Consider the following 20,122-nt stretch of genomic DNA (forward strand, 5'->3'; position numbering starts at 1 on the left):
GCGCAGAATAAGCAGCAACCAGCCTCCAACGGCCGCGATTGCGAAATGATCTTTCTTCTGTGTTTATCCCTCGACCGAAGATCTACAGCTACCACAACAGCTTCAACTGCATCTCCCCAGCCCTAACCATGGACTCCCCCCGGTAAGCCCTCAACACCCCAACCCATCCCCACTCTCATTGCCTGAGAACCCATCCCCTCTCTCACCCCTCGGAAACCCGTCTAACCCCAACAGCCCCAAACCGACCCTCCTAACCCTCCCCCTCGAACTCCGCCAAATAATCTACACTTACCTCTTCACCACCCAACCCATCACCATCCAACGCGAACCCATCCCCTCCCTCACCACCAACCCACCCAACAAAACCAAAACCCCCCTACCCTCCCCCGACAACCCATCCCCAACAACCCCCAACAAACCCCACAACCAACCCAGCTACGCCCTCCTCCTCACCAACCGCCAACTCCACCACGAAACCCAGCACCTCGCCTACAGCGCCCCGCTCTTCCACACCGAAGAACCCGAGGCATTCGCCAACTTCACCAGCGGCCTCACCCGCCCCCAGATCCAGACAATCCGCCATCTATCCTTCTTCCTCCCGCAGTCACAAGGCATGGAAACGCACGCCGCGGAGTGGCACGAGACGTTCGCATTCGTCAGCCTCGCCTGCCCGCACCTCCGCTCCGTGTCGGTCGCAATGGCGCTGGCGTTCCCGTCCGCCAGCGGGAAGGATACTTACTGGGATGGGGGGCTGTTGGAGCTGGATCGGGTGACGGGGCTGCGGGGGATGAGGGTTGTGATCTACCGTCCGGGGGAGGGTGGGAAGAACGATCTGTTCTTTGGATATACGGCGGGGAGGTTGCATCCGGCCGTATCTGATCTTCAGATGGATACTGCGGCGGTGGGGGCTGGTGCTGGTGCTGGTTCTGGGTCGACTGCAGATCGGCCGATAAGCTTCCATCACGCGCGGGATACCCTCCGCCGAGCATTATCACTACCCGACAGCAACTCAGGCCGGCTGTTCTTCCGCACCTCGCCGAACGTCTTCCCTCTGTACGTCCGGAATCTTACGGAGATGCTGCTGCGCCGGCAACGATCGCACGCCGAGATCCGCGGGGAGGATCGCATGCAGCGGAGTGAGTTGTATCACTATGTGTATCTGAATGGGAGGGCGTTTGAGGAGGATCGGATCTCTGGGTTTCAGTATAGTACTAGCAAGAGGCTGAAGGAATGGGAGTTTCTGCGCGCGCTGGAGGGAGTTCGGCTGGCGAGGGAGCGGTTGCGTGTGCGGCGTGAGAAGGGGGAGTTGGGGGCTTGTCAGCTTCCTAAGGTTCGGGGGCCGGTGGCTTTGAGGGAGAGGGGTGGGCTACGTCGGGTTCATAAGGAGGGTACAGTGGTGGGGGTTGAGGTTGCCGCTGAGAGGCCGGGGGCCTGGAGGAGGCAACTACTGCTGGAGGCGTCGGCCCCTCTTATTGAATCATTCCCTGATTGCGTAGCGCGGCCGTATCATTCTAAGGGGAGGGGTTCTGGCTGTTTGAGGGAGACGATTTGATGGTAAGACATTGGGTTGATTTACACTGGAGCTATTCTTTAATGCATGCATGGAAGGATAAAAACCGCACTTAGATATGTGTATACGGCTCATAGCCACACCGAGGTGCTCCCTCAGAACTGCTTAACCACCCGCTGAAACCGAGGAGGCTGCCTCATGAACTTCTTCGGGTCGTCTCTGGCCCCCCGCTTCCAGTAGTCGTACTCCATCCACGCATTCTCCGGCATCTGCGCCTCGGTCGCTTCCAGGAACTCGCCCAAGTCAGGGTTCAAGGGAATCACGCCGGTTTCTATGACATACTGATCCCACAGTTTCAGCAACTGCTTCAACCGATCAGGATGCTCCTCAGCCAGATCGTGGATCTCGCCGGGGTCCTCGACCAGGTTGTACAGCTGCCATCGCTCCGGCCCCTTCGGCTTGGGGATATAGACGATCTTCCAATCCCCGAACCGCAATGCCGCCCGGCCACACGTTTCCCAGCCTTGGATGAATTCCTTCTCGTGAATGCGGGAACTCTCACCCGTCGCCCAGGGATAAAACGACTTCCCTCGCATTGGTACGACCTCCCGTCCCTGATAGAGCGGCGCCGGGTGCGTCACGCCCGCCATCTCCAGGATCGACGGGGCCAGATCCATGACCGTGGCGAATTGATCCGTGATGCTACCGTTCTTGACATGGTCCGCCGCTGCGCGCACCGAAGCCGGGAACCGTGCCAGGAAAGGCACATGCACGCCGCCTTCCGTCGTGTAGGCTTTGTAAAGTCTTGAGGGAGCGGTCGCGGCCTGCGCCCACCGCGGACCGTACCAGATGAACGAGTTGTCATTCCCCAGATTCTCCAGCGAGTTGTCGTAGTACTTCTGCAGATGCGGCATCACGCCACTCTGCACCATCGGGTAGGCCTCGTACGCGGCCCCCTCCGCGCCGTTGTCCGACATAAAGCAGACGAAGGTGTTGTCGAGCTCGCCGATGGACTCCAAGTAATCCACCACCTTCCCGACATTGGCATCGATACACTCGACCATCGCAGCAAACACCTCCATCGCGCGACAGGATAACGCCTTCTCCTCCGGAGTGAACTCCTCCCACGGCTTGACCTCACCCTCAGCCACGACCGGATGCGCTTCCACATCCTCGCGAATCATGCCCAACGCCTTCAGCCTTTCCAATCTCTTCTGCCGCAGCACATCCGGCCCCTCATCGTACACCCCCTGATAATGCTCGATATACTCCCTTGGCGCCTGAAGCGGCCAATGCGGCGCCGTGAAAGGCAAATAGGCGAAGAACGGTCTCCGCTGCTCCTCCCCTTCCCCCTCACCATCATCCTCCCGCTCATGCCATTCCCGCAGGTATTGACACATCCGGTCGCCGTACCCATCGGACGAGTACCACCCCTCCGGCAACTTTTTGACATACTGGTCATCCTCCATATGCAACGCGATGAAGCTCGCCTCCAGAAACGTTGGCGTCTCATCCGCCCCGGCCAGCTGCGGCTCGAACGCGTAATGATTCGAGCAAGCAGGGAGGTGCGCCAGCGACCGCTCGAAGCCGCGCTTACAGGGGGCGCGGTCCGGGGTCAGCCCCAGATGCCACTTGCCGGCCATGAGGGTGTGGTAGCCGGCGTCGCGGAGGAGCTCGGGCAGCGCGACCACGCGCTCGTTGAGATAGCCTTCGTAGCCCGGCATCCCGCGTTGCGGGGCGGTGGACATCTGCGACCCCTTGGGCCCGTTCTGGCCGGTGATGTTGGTCCACTCGATTAGGTTGCCGAGGCCCGCTATGTGGTGATCCGTTCCCGTCATGATCATGGCGCGGGTGGGGCTGGTATTATTGTATCGGGGATCAGCGTTATGCCAAGAAAGCAAAACAACAGCATGACAATACGAGAAAGGGAAAGGAAGGGGATGACAGACGAGCACGCTGCTGCGGCATGGAAATCGGTGAACCGCACACCTTCCTCCGCTAAGCGATTCAAGTTCGGGGTGCGGATCTCGCCGCCGTAGCAGCCGATGTCTGAGTAGCCCAGGTCATCGGCTACGACGACGAGGAAGTTGGGGCGTTTGGGGGCCATCTTGGGGCTGGTTGGGACCGTAAACACTTCACTTGAGGTTGAGAGGTGCTGGACAATGCCCAAGGAGGTTTGAGCAGTAACCTGCGGAGGTGACGGGCGAGCTCAATTTAAAGCCGCTCGTCTGCATCCCCGCACTGTTGCCATGCGCCATGTATACATGCACTGACTGCGTCGTCTATCGGGAGTCGGCTGATAAGCAGCATGATCGGCGGGGATTGCGTCGCCTTGGCCGGGTTGTAGCCAATGGCTGCGGGTGACAGGAACCCCGCATCGATTGCGAATTCGGCTATCGGCTATTTTACTGCATGGGGTGTGGTTGTCTGTGACCTCCAAGGTGGAAGAGGGATGTGAGGTGGTCTGATCAGGAGTTGGATGAGATGAAACGTTTTGAGTGAGGGGGAAGATGGTAGGCAGTACTGAGGTGTTTTGCTGCCAGTCCCGCCCGCTCGCCTGATGCAGTGCCACTGCTTCTATAGTACACTAAGGACAGTGTACGGCTACTTCTACTCGGACTCAATGATTAGCACATGTATGTCTACAACTTAAGTTGCATGAATGGTACTTAGTGTTCTACAAAGTAATCTCAAAGCGTCCCAGGTAAATTATGGGATGACTCCTCTTACTGGTATTCACCAGTTGCTTCGACTTGTTCCAGTTGCAAATCTACTTGTTCATACCCATCTATCATCCGCAACTATAGATGCCATTATTGGTAATCCTCCGCTAACCACTTCCATCGGTCCAGCATATGCAGACCAATAGAGCATGAAGGGACTCACTGGCAGATAACTATGCCGATTCCTTCTGGACTACCTGGAGGCAGGTTTCTACAAATCGATAGACCCATAATCCCGGATCCCTGACTGGAATTTAGCATGCCCTTGGCTACATCGCTAAACGTCCAGCTTGAAAGCGATTGTGACTATTGGGCTTTCGAATTTCGATCTTGCGAGACATGCTATCAATATTTGAAATTTCTGGGGTTGAAGTGCCCTTCGGCTTGCGACAACATCCGCCGCGAGGGCGGCATGTTTAGCCGACAAATTCTGGATGCAGTTGCTTTTCAAGGATGATATTTAGTTGTCTCGGAACAACCAGCTAATATCAATCAAAGAAGGTGTGACGTTAGCGACGGGGCTCAGAGGCAGTTCGTAGATCCGTATCAGAGATGGACTGTCCATTGGGGATAGATGGCAGAACTTGGAAGGGTCAAGGTAAGGTGTGCTGTCCAGGGGGTTTGGGGTTGCAAGATAACACGGTTCCTGTATGACATGCAGGACTAAACTATAGATCCTCACCGTATACTTTAGCTACGGCAAGTTCCACCAGCCAATGATCAAGGCCATATTAGCCACCAAGACCAAAGGACCAAGAATGGGACACCCTCAGACCCTTATGTTGGCACACTCTCAAAATAGGAAGATACGCTGAGCTCGAAGCTGTAATGCTCACGTCACCCATTACCAGATGATGTCCTCGAAGCGGATCGGATATCCTCACGTGGTAGACACCTGTCACACCACAACCCCCGCAAACTTTATTCAGGAGGGAATCCAAGGGACTGGAACCTCGATTCCAGAACGCCTGATGGCTGGTAACTGAGCCGCCAAGGTGATCCAATTGTGCTAGTTACCAATACCCCCGACATCAGGCCTTGGTAGAGTTGCGTCATTTTGGGAGTATCGGATGAGTAGATATCAAAATCCTACCCATTATACTTCATCTTTTCCAACCTTGATTCGAGCACCCGATAGATTCCATTTGCACTGTCGCCAAAGGACTCTTACTCGCCTGAATTCGATGATTGGGTTGATGGAGATGCGATCGGACCCTAATTCCTGTTTGCAATTATCTGGTTGCATATTGCTAGCATGCACACAAACCCAATCCGTGGGAGTGAGATCCTTACTCGCTTATTTCTTCCTCAATCCTCGCATGCTGTCATCGTGACGCTTGATATGGCATCCCCATCGATCCAGAACTGACATCCACTATATCAACTCCTTGCCAAAACTCACCGTCCTAATGAACAGATCCTAATGTGAAGATATAGTAAGAAAACATTGACAATCACAAAAGCCACCAGCTTACACCCTCTCCTGCCTTATCCAACCCCCAGGCCTCCCCAAATCAGACCCCGAAAGCTCTCCTCACCCCTCCCTACAAACCATGCAGAACTCAAACCAAAACACAGACGTGGAACAACAACCACCACCCACCAACAACAACAAACGAGCCATCCACAAAAGAAGGAAGGCCCTCAAAAACCACCTCCTCGCCGCATCAAGCGAATTCGTAGGGACCGTGTTATTCCTCTGGTTCGCCTTCGCAGGGACGCAAGTGGCCGCGATGACCAGCGACAGCGACGCCATCACCCCGCAGCGCCTGCTCTACATCTCGCTGAGCTTCGGCATGTCCCTGCTGGTGGTGGCCTGGGCCTTCTACCGGATCTCCGGCGGGCTGTTCAACCCGGCTGTACGCCCCTCTCCCCAAATACCCAGTCGTAGACACAAACCGACCGAACTCAAAGTTCTGCTAATCTCCGGGCTGGAGCGCAGGTAACCCTCGGCCTCTTGGTGTCTGGCACGATGCCCTGGCTCCGCTGCGCCTTCCTCCTCCCGGCGCAGATCCTCGGCGGCATCGTCGCCGCCGCCCTGGTGTCCTGCATGTTCCCGGGGCCCATCACCGCCGTGCAGACGCGGCTGAGCGCCGACACCTCCATCACGCGGGGCCTCTTCATCGAGATGTTTCTGACTACGCTGCTGGTGGTCACGATCCTGATGCTGGCGGCCGAGAAGCACAATGCCACGTTTCTGGCGCCCGTGGGCATTGGGTTAGCGCTGTTTGTGGCGGAGTTGGCCGGTAAGCCACATTGCCCTTTTCTTCTTCCCTTTTGTCCCCCCCTTTCCCCATGAGAGGACTGAAGGATAAGTGAGTTAATGAGAATGGTGGGATGATGTGAGTTAGGAGTCTATTTCACCGGCGGCTCCCTGAACCCCGCCCGATCCTTCGGCCCCGACGTCGCCGCCGCCAGTTTCCCGGGATACCACTACATCTACTGGATCGGCCCGCTGATGGGCGCGCTGCTGGCGGCCGGGTATTATCGCTTCGCGAAGGCGTGGAACTACCCCGAGGCGAATCCGGGGCAGGATGCGACGGATCCCAAGGAGCGGGAGCGGGAGCAGGAGCAGGAGCAGTCCTGAAGATGTTTGGCTTTGCAGATGCGATCTTATCGTGCGCGAGACTGTTATGATTTTCAAGTCTGGGAGGGGGTTTCCACGAAGGCTTGCGGTTTGAGGGTTGGGGTCTGGGGAAGGGGAAGCCGGGTATATTGGTTGTGGTTGTAGTGCTGCTCATACGGTAGATACTTGTGGTAGTATCGCTGTCTTGGCGTGGTTACGTTTTCTTTTCTTTCGAGAAGATGAAGCAGTTCGGTAGACTCGAAAACTTCTGTCTGGGTATAGGTTGTAATGACATCTGAAGCATTGCGTGACCTTTTTTGTTTCTCTCAGCAGAGCTTGCAGTGCCAGGCAGTGCCATGCAGGCCGCGTCTTTGTTGATTCTCGTGAACTCGGTATCGGATCTCGAATCTATCTGTCATCATCCAAGGCGGCAGTGCCTGCGTAAGTTCTAGCAAGGGGTACTGTACTCCAATTGGGCGTTATGATCGAGGAGGTTAAGGTCCAGATTTATGTACCACGGCATGGATGATACACACGGGGTGACAATGCTGATGGTCTTCGCGAGGCCTGTGCAGGATATAGAGTACAGCCTTAATGACAACTGTCTGGGCTGATGCTGATATTTGAGTTCGTCCTCATCACATAAAGGTGTCTAGTTCAGTTTCCTTATAATACACCCATCCGCAGTGACCGTTGAATACATTAGACTACGAGATGCGGAAGGAAAGCGGTGGGTTTAACTTACTTGGAAGGACTGGTCAAGCGGTGGACCAGGTGCTCATTCCTTGATTACTCTGATTTGTCCTGATTCCACCTATCTTTTGGCATTGGTTCTCTCTAGCCTTCCCTTATCTCCTATGGATCGATCCTAGGGTGCCTTAGGGATCTACAGGGCTCCTGTTCTGCAATAACCCATTACTACCATCCGCTATGAAAAGATTTACGAAGAAATGCCATTGAGCACCGACTTTTCAGATTCGAAAAAGCGAATATCAACATGTGTAGAAGCCCAAGCAAGATCCCAGCAAACCTCGAATTTAACGCCATCATCCCATCTCAATCAAATCAAATCAGCTAAATCGTCAAATGAGAACTTCATTACACAACAACAAAAAAGAGATCATGCGTTCCCATGCCTGGTGCGCCCGGAGGCACCATCCGCAGCTGGAGAATCGGCCTGACCCACGGGACTGGGGCCCCTTGCGGTGCTGGGCACGAGGGAGGAGCGCGTGGTTGGGGAGGCGGAGCTGCGATGGCTGGGAATGCTGTCGCGGCTGCGGCTGCCGGGGATTCCTCCACCCGCGCCTCCGCCCCCCAGACCAGTGGCACTGGAGGACACATTTCCCTCGCCGGCCATGTAGAATCGCTTCAGCGGGCTCTCGCCGCGGGCGGTCGAGCCCAACGCGTCCAGCTCCGTCATCCCCAGCTGGCTCTGCGATTTGATGAACGAGCCACGGTCGTCGCGCATGGGCTGGTAGCGCAGGTCCGGGTTCTTGGAGAAGATGGCGAAGGCGGAGGTGACGAGCACGAGCACGAGCAGGACCAGCACGAAGGCCGCGTTGTACACGAAGAAGATCACCCCCATGACGCCCGTGACGATCCCCGGCTGGTCGAACACCTGCGAGAAGAACAGGAGGAAGATCGCGTTGACGAAGTTGATCGCCCCGATCGCGATGTTGTACCCGTTCGTCTTGCGGTCCATCCAGGGGCGCAGGATGCTGATGCCGATCAGCATCAGCGTCTCGATGATGACCAGGGCCACCGTCTGCACGATCGGCGCCGCTTGGCTCAGGCCGATGAACATCGCCTTGAGGATGATGTAGCTCATCGCCGGCACCAGGAAGTAGTAGGCCGTCGCGCGGTACTGCACGTACAGGAACCCCAGCTTGTTGAGACAGGCCTCGTCCGAGTACAGGATGTAGGCCGGGTTGCGATGCATCCCCACCGAGTTCCGCGCGATGAGGATCACCTTGACCGCCGCCCAGCCCAGGGCCCCGATCACGGACAGCAGCATCACCGCGGCCAGGAGGACCTCCGCGGCCGAATCATGCTGCGTGAACTCCCACAGGCAGAGGACGCACATCTGCGGGAACCCGATCTGCACCATCCGGTACAGGATGCCCTTGGAGACGTGGAAATCGGCGAACTGATCGTGGCGGATCTTGCCGTACCGCGCCAGCAGCTTGGAGGCCGCCTTCAGGGCGCCAACGATGATCATCACGACCGCAACAAAAAAGACGAAGAAAATCAGCCCCGTCAGGAAGATGTTGGTGCCTTCGATGTGGGCCGTGAACCCGACGCGCTTGATGCCGCGGACGACGACCGTGCCGGTTTTCGCGGTCGCCGACTGCCCGTCGGCGCGCTTGAAGAGGTTGACGGCGGCCCCCGTGATCGAGCGCTTCCTGCGCCGCATGACCTCCACCGACACAGTCGACAGCTCAGAGAGCACCGTGCTCGGAGTGCCGCCCGTGGCGCGCTGGTACCAGGTGCAGATCTTCTCCAGGAAGGTCACTCGGATGATCCCCATGCTCCACTGGAAGTTCTGCGTCCAGGCGGCGACGATGGGCGGCATGTGCACGGAGATCATCCCGAACATGGCCTGCGCCTGCATGAACCCGAAGAACGACAAAACGTTGGCGGCGACGTGGGCGGCGGTGTTGGAATTGCCCAGACTGGCCGTGACCGCCGATGCGATCAAGCCGACCCCCGATATGACCGCCGTGGCCCATCCCACACCTTTCTGGTAGACCGTCTTCCCGTTTGACAGGCTCGCTTCGATGCAGGCGATACTCTCCCCGCCGGCGTCGGTGGAATTGATGTAAATGCGAACGGAGGCGTCCAGATCCGGGACGGTGTACGCGATTCCTAATGCCCCGTTAGTTCCCGCCAAAGCTAGCACCTCCACGGAGTCAGGCAGACTGCTGGGTCCAGGCGAGAAACCAACCTGGAATCCTCTTGACGACGTTCTCTGGGATATCAATGTTGGCGTTTGGGACGTTGATGTTCCCCGCGTTCATGGGGCAGAGACCGGCCAGGTTCATCGTGCACGGATTCAGGGACTCGGTGGTCAGCTCATAGCCATAGACGTTGACGACAATGTCCGCGGTGACATAGCCGGAGATCGCGGCCACGCCGTCGAAACTGAGGGCGAGGGAGCGGTTGTTGGGGGTGAAGCGGACGCTGAAGTAGGTGGCTGTGAAGTTCGGGCTGTTCTGGCAGAGACTCAGCGCATTGGATTCGATCAGGCGGGTGGCCGAGACGAGGGAGGCGGCCGTACAGGCGATCAGAACGCTAAGAAAACGTGATGACCACCACATTGTCGGTGGAGTGGCGCATCGACGGTGGGTTCTTTTTTTTTTATTATTTTCTGGATTAGGAGGAGGAGGTGAGGGGATGAGGGGATAGGGGTAGATAGGGGAACTGGGGGATCAGATCAAACGAGCGAACGAGTGTGAACGAGAGACGTGCAAGAGTGAGTGAGTGAGAGAGAGCAAGTGACCCTGATGATGCCTGATGATCTCGCAATCAATAAAGCCCGCCAGAGAAGAGGCGGGTTAGCGCCCGCTTGTCTTATATGTCTAATAATAGCGGAGTAACTTTTCTGGGTCACTGGGCTAGACTCGTGGTTTGTAAGTTAGTCCAGGCTAGTGACCAGAGATGACACTGGTGGCAGAAGAAAGCGAGTGGCTATCGATTGCATTATGCTGGTTACCTAGCAATATCATGGATCATTACACAACCCACCCCAGTTTGCCCAGTCTGGGGAGAGGGTACTGTGGTACCTTCATCATTCGAACACATGTAACATCACCATCCTGACCGGTCTTTGTTCCGGAACGGTGTAATCCTGCAGCTAATTCTTCCGTCATCTGTGAGCAGAGACACCCTGGTGGAATACGACCCTATGTATACTCCACACGAAGACTTTACGGCTAACTTAGTAAGTAATCAGGTCGGATCCAGGAATATCCACCAGTGAAGTGAACACCCATTCATTCATCCAGTGGAACAGCCAACAATCGCCGATCCGCAGCCAGTCCCTGATTCACGTGACCCTGACAGGTGGGTCACGTGTATGCCCCGCGGGCCTCATTCGTACTCATAGGTCTAACTACTTCAGGAAAATCCTCGGAGATGTATCGTATCTAGTCTCCTGACTTGCTCCAGGGAAGCACAACAAAAACGCTAAGGTATTCGGATTCGGTCTAGAATCGTGCTTATTCATTAAGTGTTACTTTTATGTCCTTTTTCAAAAAAATGCCCCATGAAAATCCCTATCAATCGTACAAATCATGCCTCACGCCTAAGCACGGCTCAGGCTCTCTCCCTCCTCGGCCTTCTGGAGACCGTACTTCTTCAACCGGATAGACTGGATGGCAATGAAGCCAGTGGTGTCAGTGGGCTCGAAGTCCTCCAGGGAGTCCATCGAGGCCTCCTCGGCGGAGTAGAGCTTCTCGGTGCTGCTGGAGCGACCGAGGATGTAAGTGTGACCCTTGTACAGGCGGACGCGGACCTCGCCGTTGACGCGCTGTGCAACACATTAGAACTGATGGCGTGGATATTTTCCTATGAATGCGATAACTCACCTTCTGGCTGAACTTGATGCTGTTCTCGATGAACTCACGCTCGGCGCTGAAGTACCTATGGGACAGTTAGTATCATCTGAACATTGCACGATAACATCAACTGCTCTCCGAGATACTTACAGGCCGTTGTAGAGTTGGATAGACCAGTTGTGGGTGACGAACTGGTCACGCAGAGCACGGACCTGACCGTCAAGGACAAGACCCTCAAGGTCAAGGTGAGCATCGCGCAGGATGGTCATAGCAGGAGCTAGTTAAGAGGTCAGTATTAATTCTCAAGCCGGGTATAAGACAAGAGCCCGTACAGTCGTAGCAGCCACGGCTCTTAAGACCGATGAAACGGTTCTCCACAATATCGATACGGCCAACACCGTGGGTGTAGCCGAGCTTGTTGAGAGCGTAGAAGAGCTCGACGGGGTCGGTATACTCCTTGCCGGGAGCAACAAGCTTGGTGGGAACACCCTGCTCGAAGTGAATGGTGAGGTCGACGGGCTCGTTGGGAGCAGTGAGGGGGTCGGCGGTCATGGTCCACATGTCGGAGGGAGGGGTCTGGTTGGGGTCCTCCAGGATGCCTGCGTGGGAAATCATCGTTAGCGGGGCCTCAAGTCTTTCACAACCCACGGTCACATACCGGCCTCGTAACTGCAGTGGGCAGAGTTGGAGTCTGAGGTGAAGAGTTAGCGCAATTCAAACGGCCATGGACTATAGTCAATTACGAACCCATGGACCAGGGCTTGGCCTATTTGAGATATATTAGCACACTGCTCAGAATCCTTGTCTGGTAGTTGTCAAAGGTGCTCACCTTAGTGGAAGTGACGGGGATGCCGGTCTGAGCGGCGTAGTCAAGAAGATCGTTACGGCCAGCGAAACGCTTGAAGAACTTAGGATCACGCCAGGGGGCAATGATCTTGATGGAGGGCTGGATGGCGTAGAAGGCCAACTCGAAGCGGACCTGGTCGTTACCCTTGCCGGTGGCACCGTGGCTGACGTACTGGCATCCCTCACGCTGGGCAGCGCGCATCTGAGCACGGGCAATCACGGGGCGAGCCAAGCTGGTACCGAGAAGGTAGCGGCCCTCGTAGATGGCATTGCACTCTATTGTGAGTTAGCATGTTTCCCCAACACACAGAACCCGGGAATCGTACGAATGGCGGGGAAGCAAAGCTCAGTGATGAACTCGCGCTGGAGATCTTCGATGATCATCTTCTTGGCACCAATCTTCAGGGCCTTGGCCTCAACGGCAGCCCAGTCCTCCTCCTGACCGACATTGGCGAGGAAGCAGACGACGTCGTAACCCTCCTCTGATTGTATGTGTTAGTTGACGATAGAGCGGAGCGAATTCAGGTGATATCTACCGATGAGCCAGCGGAGAATGCAGCTGGTGTCAAGACCACCTAAAAAGTAGAACCATTTGTTAGCGAATATGGCTCTTATCTCGAGATCAATTGGCGCAAATTGCGGGGTTGAAAAGACGGGGAGGTAGACATACCGGAGTAGGCCAGACAGACACGGGGCTTTTCAGAGGCCATTTTGTGAGTGTGTGAGAGGGATGAGGGTTGAGAATGAGATGTAGATTGAATTCGGAGAGAGATGAAGAGAAACAACGGAATGTGAAGCCGATTAATATAGGACCGCTAGTTCAATGACTGACTGACGGTCGGGGAGGGAAGAGCTGTTGACTAAGAGTCATTGACTCATCCCGGAGTCGGAGCTCTGGGGCCTTACGTAACTCAAACCCCAATTGTGGGCCAATGACCGGGCATAAGCGAGCACGTCCCTATCTATACTCCTCCCCCAATATCTATTCCATAATTCGTCCAGATAATCGCTGATCCATGCTACACTGGGTGTGTTATCGGCATCCTCGAGGGCAACGATCGCCGTCGCTAGCCATTGAAGTTGGCCACCTTCTGTCTCAATGGGAGGACTCAGTCTCCTGCATTTCCTCTACTACGTAGCATGGTGAATAGTGTCCGTTGCACATCCACACTTAATTGTTTAGACCCATTTGACTATTGACTTTTATTGACTCAGGGCTGTGAGCAGCTACAGTAGTACACATCTACGTCATATCGCCAAAGCATTGGCGAAACATGCTATTGTATGTGAAAAATTCCATCGTCATATTGAGTGAGAAGTCACATCCCTATCCAAGAGAATGTGCTCTATGCATTAATTGATATAAAGAGACCTCATGCTTTTGTTCGCCCCGAAAATGATCCCAAAACCCCGAAACCACAACGACCAATAAAATCTATATCTTACAACAACGACCGTAGAACGCCGGTCTGCTCCAGCACAGCCCGACGACTAGTGCCGCCAACTGCATCCTTCAACTCGACAGCACGCTCGTAGTCCAAGCAAGCTTGTACGTCGTCATCGAAGCGAGCATCAACGGTCTTGAGCTGCTCCAACGACAAGGTATCCATGGGGACTTGATGCTTCTCGGCCAGGGCAACAACCCGGCCAGAGATGTGATGGCCCTCACGGAACGGCACACCCTTGCGGACGAGGTAGTCTGCGATCTCGGTTGCCAGCATCTCAGGGGCAAGAGCGGCGATCATCTTCTCCGGAATGACAGTGAGGGTAGAGAGAACGCCGGTGGCAATCTGAATACTGTCTCCGACGGTCTTGATGTGATCCAGGAGAGGCTCAACACTCTCCTGCAAATCCTTGTTGTAGGTGGTGGGAAGGCCCTTGATGGTGCACATCAAGCCAGCCATCTGACCGAAAGCACGGCCAGACTTTCCGCGCAGAAGCTCCAGGCTGTCTGTTCATCACTGAGTTAGCATTGTCTGGCTTCAAAATACCAATATATAGAAAAGAGCTGACATACCTGCGTTCTTCTTCTGAGGCATCAACGACGATCCAGTCGAGTAGGCGTCCGACAGGCGGACAAATCCGAATTCCAAGCTGCTGTAGATGATGAGATCTTCGGCCCAGCGAGAGATCTTCAACATGAACGAGCTACCCCACTGCATGGTCTCCATGGCGAAGTCACGGTCGGCCACGGCGTTCATCGAGTTGTACAGAAGGCCATCGAAGCCCAGCTCCTTGGCCATCGCCTCACGGTCGATGTGGAAGGGGTTTCCGGCCAGAGCACCGGTACCGAGAGGGCTGCGGTTGACCCGCTTGATGACTTCCCGGAGCCGCTGGAGCTCGCTGGCGAAAGCGGTGGCATGCGACAAGATCCAGTGACTCCAGCGGACAGGCTGGGCCTTCTGCAAGTGGGTGTAGCCGGGCATGAGGTACTCGATCTCGGACTCGGCGCGGGCAATGGAGACCTTGATGAGATCGCACAGGAACTGGTCAAGCTTGCGAAGTTCATCGCGGAGCCAAAGCCGCATGTCCGTGGCAACCTGCTCATTACGAGACCGACCAGTGTGCAATTTGCCTCCAATCTCCTTGCCAATGATTTCCGACAAGCGACGTTCGTTGGCAGTGTGGATATCCTCGTCATTCTCCTTCACGACGAAAGAGTTCGTGCTCCATTCTTCGGCGATCTGCTTGAAACCCCGTTCGATCTCGGCGAATTCCTGTTGGGACAGGATACCGGTCTTGGTGTTGGCACGGGCAAAGGCAATGGAGCCGGCGATGTCCTGTTTCCAGAAAATGCGGTCGTATGGCAATGACTCGTTGTACTGCACCATTAGGGGGTCGAGGCCCTCTGTGATGGAATGAAGCAGAACGCGTTAGTCGGTGCAATTAGAGCCATTGAGGATGGAAAGGGAGACAAACGGGTGAATCGACCACCCCAGAGCATATTTTCGGCAACTTTAGGAGCGCTCATGATGGCAAATGTGTGTGAAGATGTGATTGATGTGTTGGGAAGAGAGAAGTTCAGCAGAGAGCTGAGGACAGCAGATACTAATAAAGGACGCCAACCGGGGGAGGTGGGGAACGGTAGGTATGACTCCTTCGGCTGAAATAGGCAAGTCTGATTCATCGCCCTAGTGCCGGGCCCACGGGAGCGATATCGGCCCGGGCGAGAGGGGCACCAGACCGGATGCGGCAAGGGCTCTTATCTCTATCACGTGCAATGGGCGGCCCTTGTTAGGGTTCTGCAGCATCAGTGACTGGGGACTGATGCCCCGGAAGGATGCCTTAGTCCGCCACTGGTGGAGCCTGGCGTCTAAAATAGTTTCTGGAGATTGTACTTAGTAGATCCTGGCAATTGAAGTATAATCCTCTGTCATCATCAATATCGAATACGAATTGATTCCCGACACGGCGTATTCTTACTGGCAAGATTTTCCTTGAACGCTCAAACACTGCCAAACAGCAAATCCACCAACCAACATGGGACCTTGGGACCTCGGGGTCAGCGCAACACGACATTATAAGACCCGCCGCCCCTCCGCGGACTTCATCCATGACTCAGTCTCGACTGCAGCAGCTCTTTCGTCTCATACATCCACTCAATAATTCTGCCACCCTCCTACCTTAGCATCTCAATTCAATTCAGTTTACTCGATTTAGTCCTCTACATTCTAACATACCATGGCATCCACCTTCCCCCCTCCCCCGGTCAGTTCCATTGACTGGAACAATGTCGGCTTCAAAGTCCGCGATGGTACGTTGCCCCCTCAGCATGATGATCCGTCAATTCTCGCAGAAGCCTCTAATTGCTTTTGCTACAAACACACCAAACCCCTTAAACTAACCCCTTTCTCTCTCTCTTCACAGTCAACGGCCACATCGAATGCCACTACAACACAAGCACATCGAGCTGGTCGGCGCCGAAATTCATCCCGACCCCGCACCTCAGCATCCACGGCATGGCGCCGGGCCTGAACTACGGGCAACAGGCGTACGAGGGCCTCAAAGCCTTCCGGCACCCGACCGACACCAACAAGATCACGATCTTCCGGCCGGACCGCAACGCGGTGCGGATGCGGCACTCGGCGGAGTTCATCTCCATCCCGCCGGTGCCGGAGGCGCTGTTCGTGGAAGCGGTGCAGCTGGCCGTGGCCGCCAACGCGGAGTTCGTGCCGCCGCACGAGACGGGCGCCGCCATGTACATCCGGCCCCTGATCTTCGGGTCGTCGGCGCAGCTGGCCCTGACCGCGCCCGAGGAGTACACCTTCGTCGTGTTCGTCATGCCCACCGGCGTCTACCACGGGGTCAGCGCGGTCGACGCCCTCATCCTCGAGGACTTCGATCGCAGCGCCCCCGCCGGCACCGGCTCCGCCAAGGTGGGCGGCAACTACGCGCCGGTGCTGCGGCACAGCGCCAAGGCCTACCGCGAAGGCTTCGGGATCACCCTGCACCTGGATAGCCGGACGCGCTCCGAGGTCGATGAGTTCTCCACCTCGGCGTTCATCGGAGTCAAGAAGGATCAGGCGGACGGCACCGTGACCCTCGTGCAGCCGGACAGCAGCAACGCCATCGACTCCGTGACCGCCGCCTCCGTGCTGGAGATCGGCCAGCGCCTGCTCGGGTACAAGTCCGAGAGGCGCCGCGTGCCGTACGAGGAGATCCAGGAGTTCGATGAGGTTATCGCCTGCGGCACGGCGGCTGCCCTGGTGCCCATCCGCAGTATCACGATGCGGTCGAAGAACGACAGGTTTGTGTTTCAGAGCGGTGGCGAGGCGAACAGCGGCGGCGAGGTCTGCGTCAAGCTCTTGCAGACGCTGAAGGGGATCCAGAACGGGAAGGTCGAGGACAAGTTTGGCTGGAACCTGACCGTCGAGAGACCGCCGCAGGAGCTGTTTGAGATTGCAGCTGCTCCTGAGGAGGCGGAGTCGAACGGCGTTAATGTGCCGTGAGAAGTAGGTGTAATGAGATCAAGGACAGGCGACGAGGAAGTGCAAATAAAAGTCATTCATTGGTTTGTTCCTAGCATCTGGGCTATTTACTCCATCACATTAAGATCATGAACCATGCATTGCCGAGATTTACGTTTATCATACATGACATTAGATACCCCTTATTCAATTACTGTCACTCTCGCTTTCGCTCTCGCTCTCACTCTCACTTTCACTTTCACTGTCGTCTTCGCTGTCACTATCGTCATCGGCCCCGGGTATAGCTGGAGTCTTCGATTGAAGATTCTTGGTGGCCTCTCTCTCTCTAGACTTCTTCTCTTCCTCTAACTCCTGCTTCCGTTTCGCGGCTAATTCTTTCAGTGTGCAACGGGTAGCTTGAGGCACCCCACGGGCGTGGGACCACGTGACAGTCGTAGCTGGAGGTTGGGGCAGCATGGGAGACTTGGACTTGAAAGGCGACGGCGCATTGGATATATGCTTAGCGCCCTGCGTCGAAGGTGGCGGGCTGCCGTCTTCGTCATCTTCAGATTCTGAGCTTGAGCTTGAGCTTGTATCTGACCCGGACTCCGATTCTGAACTGGATGCAGTGAGGTCGAGCTTGGCTATGGATGAGCTCTCTTTGGCCTGTGAACTACGGCTTGGAGTCGATGCCAAGGACTGTTGAACCGGCTGGGCTGAACCTCCTTGCGCTGGTCGTTGACTTGGTGCGCCTTTGAGCTTTGTCGCGCTTTGTGTTCCTGCTGGTGTCGAACGAAGATGCCCGATCTTGTCAGATGGCTGTGTGATGGGCCTTGCCTTCGAGGGTGGTGTGAGCAGAGACCTCAATGGCCCCATTTTCTCGATCTGCTGGCGCAGGTCTCGGAGCTTATTTTCTTGCTCTTTCCTGGTAGATACATTGCTCTTCCGCCTGCCGAGCTTCTGATGTGCATCCCATGTTTCCACGGCTGCCTTCAATAAATGAATACCTTTGCTATCACGACCCTGCTTCGTGGCTTTCTCGAGCGTCTGTCGTGCCTCCACGGCCCAAGCTCTGAACTCAGCTTCATCAAAGACGGCTTGTTTGGGTTGTTTGGCATCCTCCCTCGCAATAGACTGGGCTATCACAGGAGGCTTAGTAGAAGCTTTCGTGTCCCGGTCTGCGGCCTCTTTCCTGGGGAAACCATTGCTTGATGATTTCTGACTAGACACCGGCGCTGGCCCAGACTTGGTCACAATTACATCAGAACTATCAGCAAATGATACTGAGCGTCGGCCAGACGGATCGTGAGCGGCATCGTCCTTGCACAAGGTGAAGTGGGCTTGTTTGACTGGTGTCGCAAGCTTTGTTGGGGTTCTCTGAGTACGCGACGGGGATCCAGGACTGTCAGCACGCATTGCCGGTTGCTTGCCAGAAGGGCTGCTCGTGATGCCCAGCCCAAGACCAGGTTTGGGTGGCCCTCGAGGCGAGCACTCCGCGAAGCTTAGGCGTCGGCCAGCACCAGGGAAAGACGGGACCCGATCACGGCGGCGCGGCGTCGAGGGACTGGCTTCAGCTTTGCTCAGAGTGTATACAAGGTCGTCGTCCACTGCTTGTGGACTCTCAGGCTCCTGTCGTCGCGGCTCTTTGTTCGGCTTCAGGCTTTCCGAGCTTAGCTTTCGCTTACGCAATCCGTCAAGATCACCATTGGTGATAGCAGTGCCGTTGGCTTTCAATTTGTTGATCCTAGTAGGAGTTGGGGCAGACAAATTTTCCTTCTCAGCTCCAACTTCCGTCATTGTGATCTCCCGTTCTGCGTTTGTCACCCCTTCGTCGAGGTTCTCGGGCTCACTCTCATCAATGACAATTTCCATGATATCATTTTGATTGTGAGCCTTGTGTTCGCCCTTGGTACCTTGCAGCGAGTCATGAATAAGCTCTGCTTCCTCCTCAATTATAGAACGCGGCGCGTGCACTTGTCTTGAGCCGTTCCTTGTAAGCGAGAAGTGTGTCTTGAAGGGTCTTGAGCTGCGATGCAAATCGCCCAATTCTTGACTTTCCGCCCGCCTGCGCGGAGGGGTTGGCGCAACAACATGATGCTGCTGTTGTTGCGAGATGGGTTGTTTGGCCACGTGTAAAGGTGATTCGTGAAAATCCTCTGGTTCCACGGAGGAGACAGGAATATCGCTCGTGCGCACCAAACTCTCATGAGCGCTCCATGCTGAAGAGGTTGCACGGTTGCTAGTTGATTCGAAAGTGAGGGTATCCTTGGGATCTTCATAGACGGTCGGAATCTGACTCATCTCCTTCCGTATGATCTCTTTTTTGATGAGTCTCTGGCGCTCAGCATCTTCCGCAAGAGCATCCCAATCGTGGGTGACGGAGGGAAGTCGGACAGGTGTGTACTGGGTAGGCTTCATGATAACACGAACAGTCGCGCGCTGATCCGAGGCGTCCTGACGGGCCTTGCCTCGATTAACGAAGACATCAGCAACAGTCAAGTCTGCATCGAGGTCGTAGGTGTCGTTCTCATCGTCGAGCAGCTTTTTGATCTCGAGGGACCTAGATATCCCGCATTTGTTAGCACATTTGAAGCACTCGTAAAAGTAGTCAAGCTCGTGCTCTTGTCAGGTCATTCGGCCTCTCTGGGTCAGAAAAGGAATGCCCTCAAGAACTGGGTGGGCTTCAAGTAAAACATGGACTCACTCAGCATCTGGTCTTCGCTTTTTCCATTTCTCGCGAATGATCTGAGCCAATTCACCAAGATTTGTCTCCTCCGGGCTTTCAAGGACGATCAAGTAACTGTCAAGCTCACGATCCCGGAAGCCATGCTTGCCGTGGCCGAGGCTATCGCGATCATTCAAGGACGATGGCGCCTGCAATTGCTCGCGAGCAAAGACTTTAACTCCGAGTCGCAGAAGAACCATGTCGCAGGTGGAGGGTGTTGATATGTGAGGCGTGGAAGATATGATGGAGCGATGGAAATCAGGAGAAGCTTTCGTCTACAGCAAGAACT

General features: G+C 55.4%; 8 protein-coding genes across 8 annotated transcripts; 3 read left to right on the plus strand and 5 right to left on the minus strand.

Moving 5' to 3' along the window:
* Positions 1-128: 128 nt before the first annotated feature.
* On the plus strand, positions 129-1,703 carry BO86DRAFT_458142 (uncharacterized protein; the record flags this gene model as incomplete). The annotated part of the gene is made up of 2 exons (XM_025677271.1): positions 129-142; positions 235-1,703. 2 exons carry the CDS (start codon positions 129-131, stop codon positions 1,550-1,552), a joined length of 1,332 nt encoding a protein of 443 aa, XP_025524850.1. The 3' UTR covers positions 1,553-1,703.
* BO86DRAFT_411972 (arylsulfatase) lies at positions 1,666-3,617 on the minus strand (the record flags this gene model as incomplete). Its single annotated transcript, XM_025674620.1, has 2 exons — positions 1,666-3,367; positions 3,460-3,617. The coding sequence occupies 2 exons, from the start codon at positions 3,615-3,617 to the stop codon at positions 1,666-1,668; spliced, it is 1,860 nt and encodes a 619-aa protein (XP_025524851.1).
* Positions 3,618-5,741: 2,124 nt separating this feature from the next.
* On the plus strand, positions 5,742-7,076 carry BO86DRAFT_391408 (MIP/aquaporin family protein). Its single transcript, XM_025672585.1, has 3 exons — positions 5,742-6,092; positions 6,176-6,479; positions 6,585-7,076. Exons 1-3 carry the CDS (start codon positions 5,787-5,789, stop codon positions 6,818-6,820), a joined length of 846 nt encoding a protein of 281 aa, XP_025524852.1. The 5' UTR covers positions 5,742-5,786; the 3' UTR covers positions 6,821-7,076.
* A 734-nt stretch (positions 7,077-7,810) lies between these two features.
* On the minus strand, positions 7,811-10,392 carry BO86DRAFT_391409 (transient receptor potential ion channel family protein). Its single transcript, XM_025672586.1, has 2 exons — positions 9,744-10,392; positions 7,811-9,664 (listed from the first exon to the last, which is right to left on the minus strand). Exons 1-2 carry the CDS (start codon positions 10,114-10,116, stop codon positions 7,920-7,922), a joined length of 2,118 nt encoding a protein of 705 aa, XP_025524853.1. The 5' UTR covers positions 10,117-10,392; the 3' UTR covers positions 7,811-7,919.
* A 592-nt stretch (positions 10,393-10,984) lies between these two features.
* BO86DRAFT_391410 (argininosuccinate synthase) lies at positions 10,985-13,031 on the minus strand. Its single transcript, XM_025672587.1, has 10 exons — positions 12,872-13,031; positions 12,738-12,776; positions 12,528-12,683; positions 12,185-12,477; positions 12,103-12,121; positions 12,014-12,046; positions 11,688-11,954; positions 11,506-11,632; positions 11,386-11,440; positions 10,985-11,327 (listed from the first exon to the last, which is right to left on the minus strand). The coding sequence occupies exons 1-10, from the start codon at positions 12,909-12,911 to the stop codon at positions 11,103-11,105; spliced, it is 1,254 nt and encodes a 417-aa protein (XP_025524854.1). The 5' UTR covers positions 12,912-13,031; the 3' UTR covers positions 10,985-11,102.
* Positions 13,032-13,487: 456 nt separating this feature from the next.
* Positions 13,488-15,278, minus strand: BO86DRAFT_367698 (argininosuccinate lyase ARG4). Its single transcript, XM_025670167.1, has 3 exons — positions 15,121-15,278; positions 14,219-15,049; positions 13,488-14,152 (listed from the first exon to the last, which is right to left on the minus strand). Exons 1-3 carry the CDS (start codon positions 15,170-15,172, stop codon positions 13,644-13,646), a joined length of 1,392 nt encoding a protein of 463 aa, XP_025524855.1. The 5' UTR covers positions 15,173-15,278; the 3' UTR covers positions 13,488-13,643.
* A 283-nt stretch (positions 15,279-15,561) lies between these two features.
* Positions 15,562-17,374, plus strand: BO86DRAFT_344296 (branched-chain amino acid aminotransferase). The gene is made up of 2 exons (XM_025669173.1): positions 15,562-15,955; positions 16,069-17,374. Exons 1-2 carry the CDS (start codon positions 15,883-15,885, stop codon positions 17,148-17,150), a joined length of 1,155 nt encoding a protein of 384 aa, XP_025524856.1. The 5' UTR covers positions 15,562-15,882; the 3' UTR covers positions 17,151-17,374.
* BO86DRAFT_411977 (uncharacterized protein) lies at positions 17,316-20,068 on the minus strand (the record flags this gene model as incomplete). Its single annotated transcript, XM_025674621.1, has 2 exons — positions 19,813-20,068; positions 17,316-19,668 (listed from the first exon to the last, which is right to left on the minus strand). Exons 1-2 carry the CDS (start codon positions 20,031-20,033, stop codon positions 17,316-17,318), a joined length of 2,574 nt encoding a protein of 857 aa, XP_025524857.1. The 5' UTR covers positions 20,034-20,068.
* Between the last annotated feature and the right edge of the window lie 54 nt (positions 20,069-20,122).

This window comes from Aspergillus japonicus (genome assembly GCF_003184785.1).
Source record: "Aspergillus japonicus CBS 114.51 unplaced genomic scaffold BO86scaffold_51, whole genome shotgun sequence".
Classification (NCBI taxonomy): domain Eukaryota; kingdom Fungi; phylum Ascomycota; class Eurotiomycetes; order Eurotiales; family Aspergillaceae; genus Aspergillus; species Aspergillus japonicus.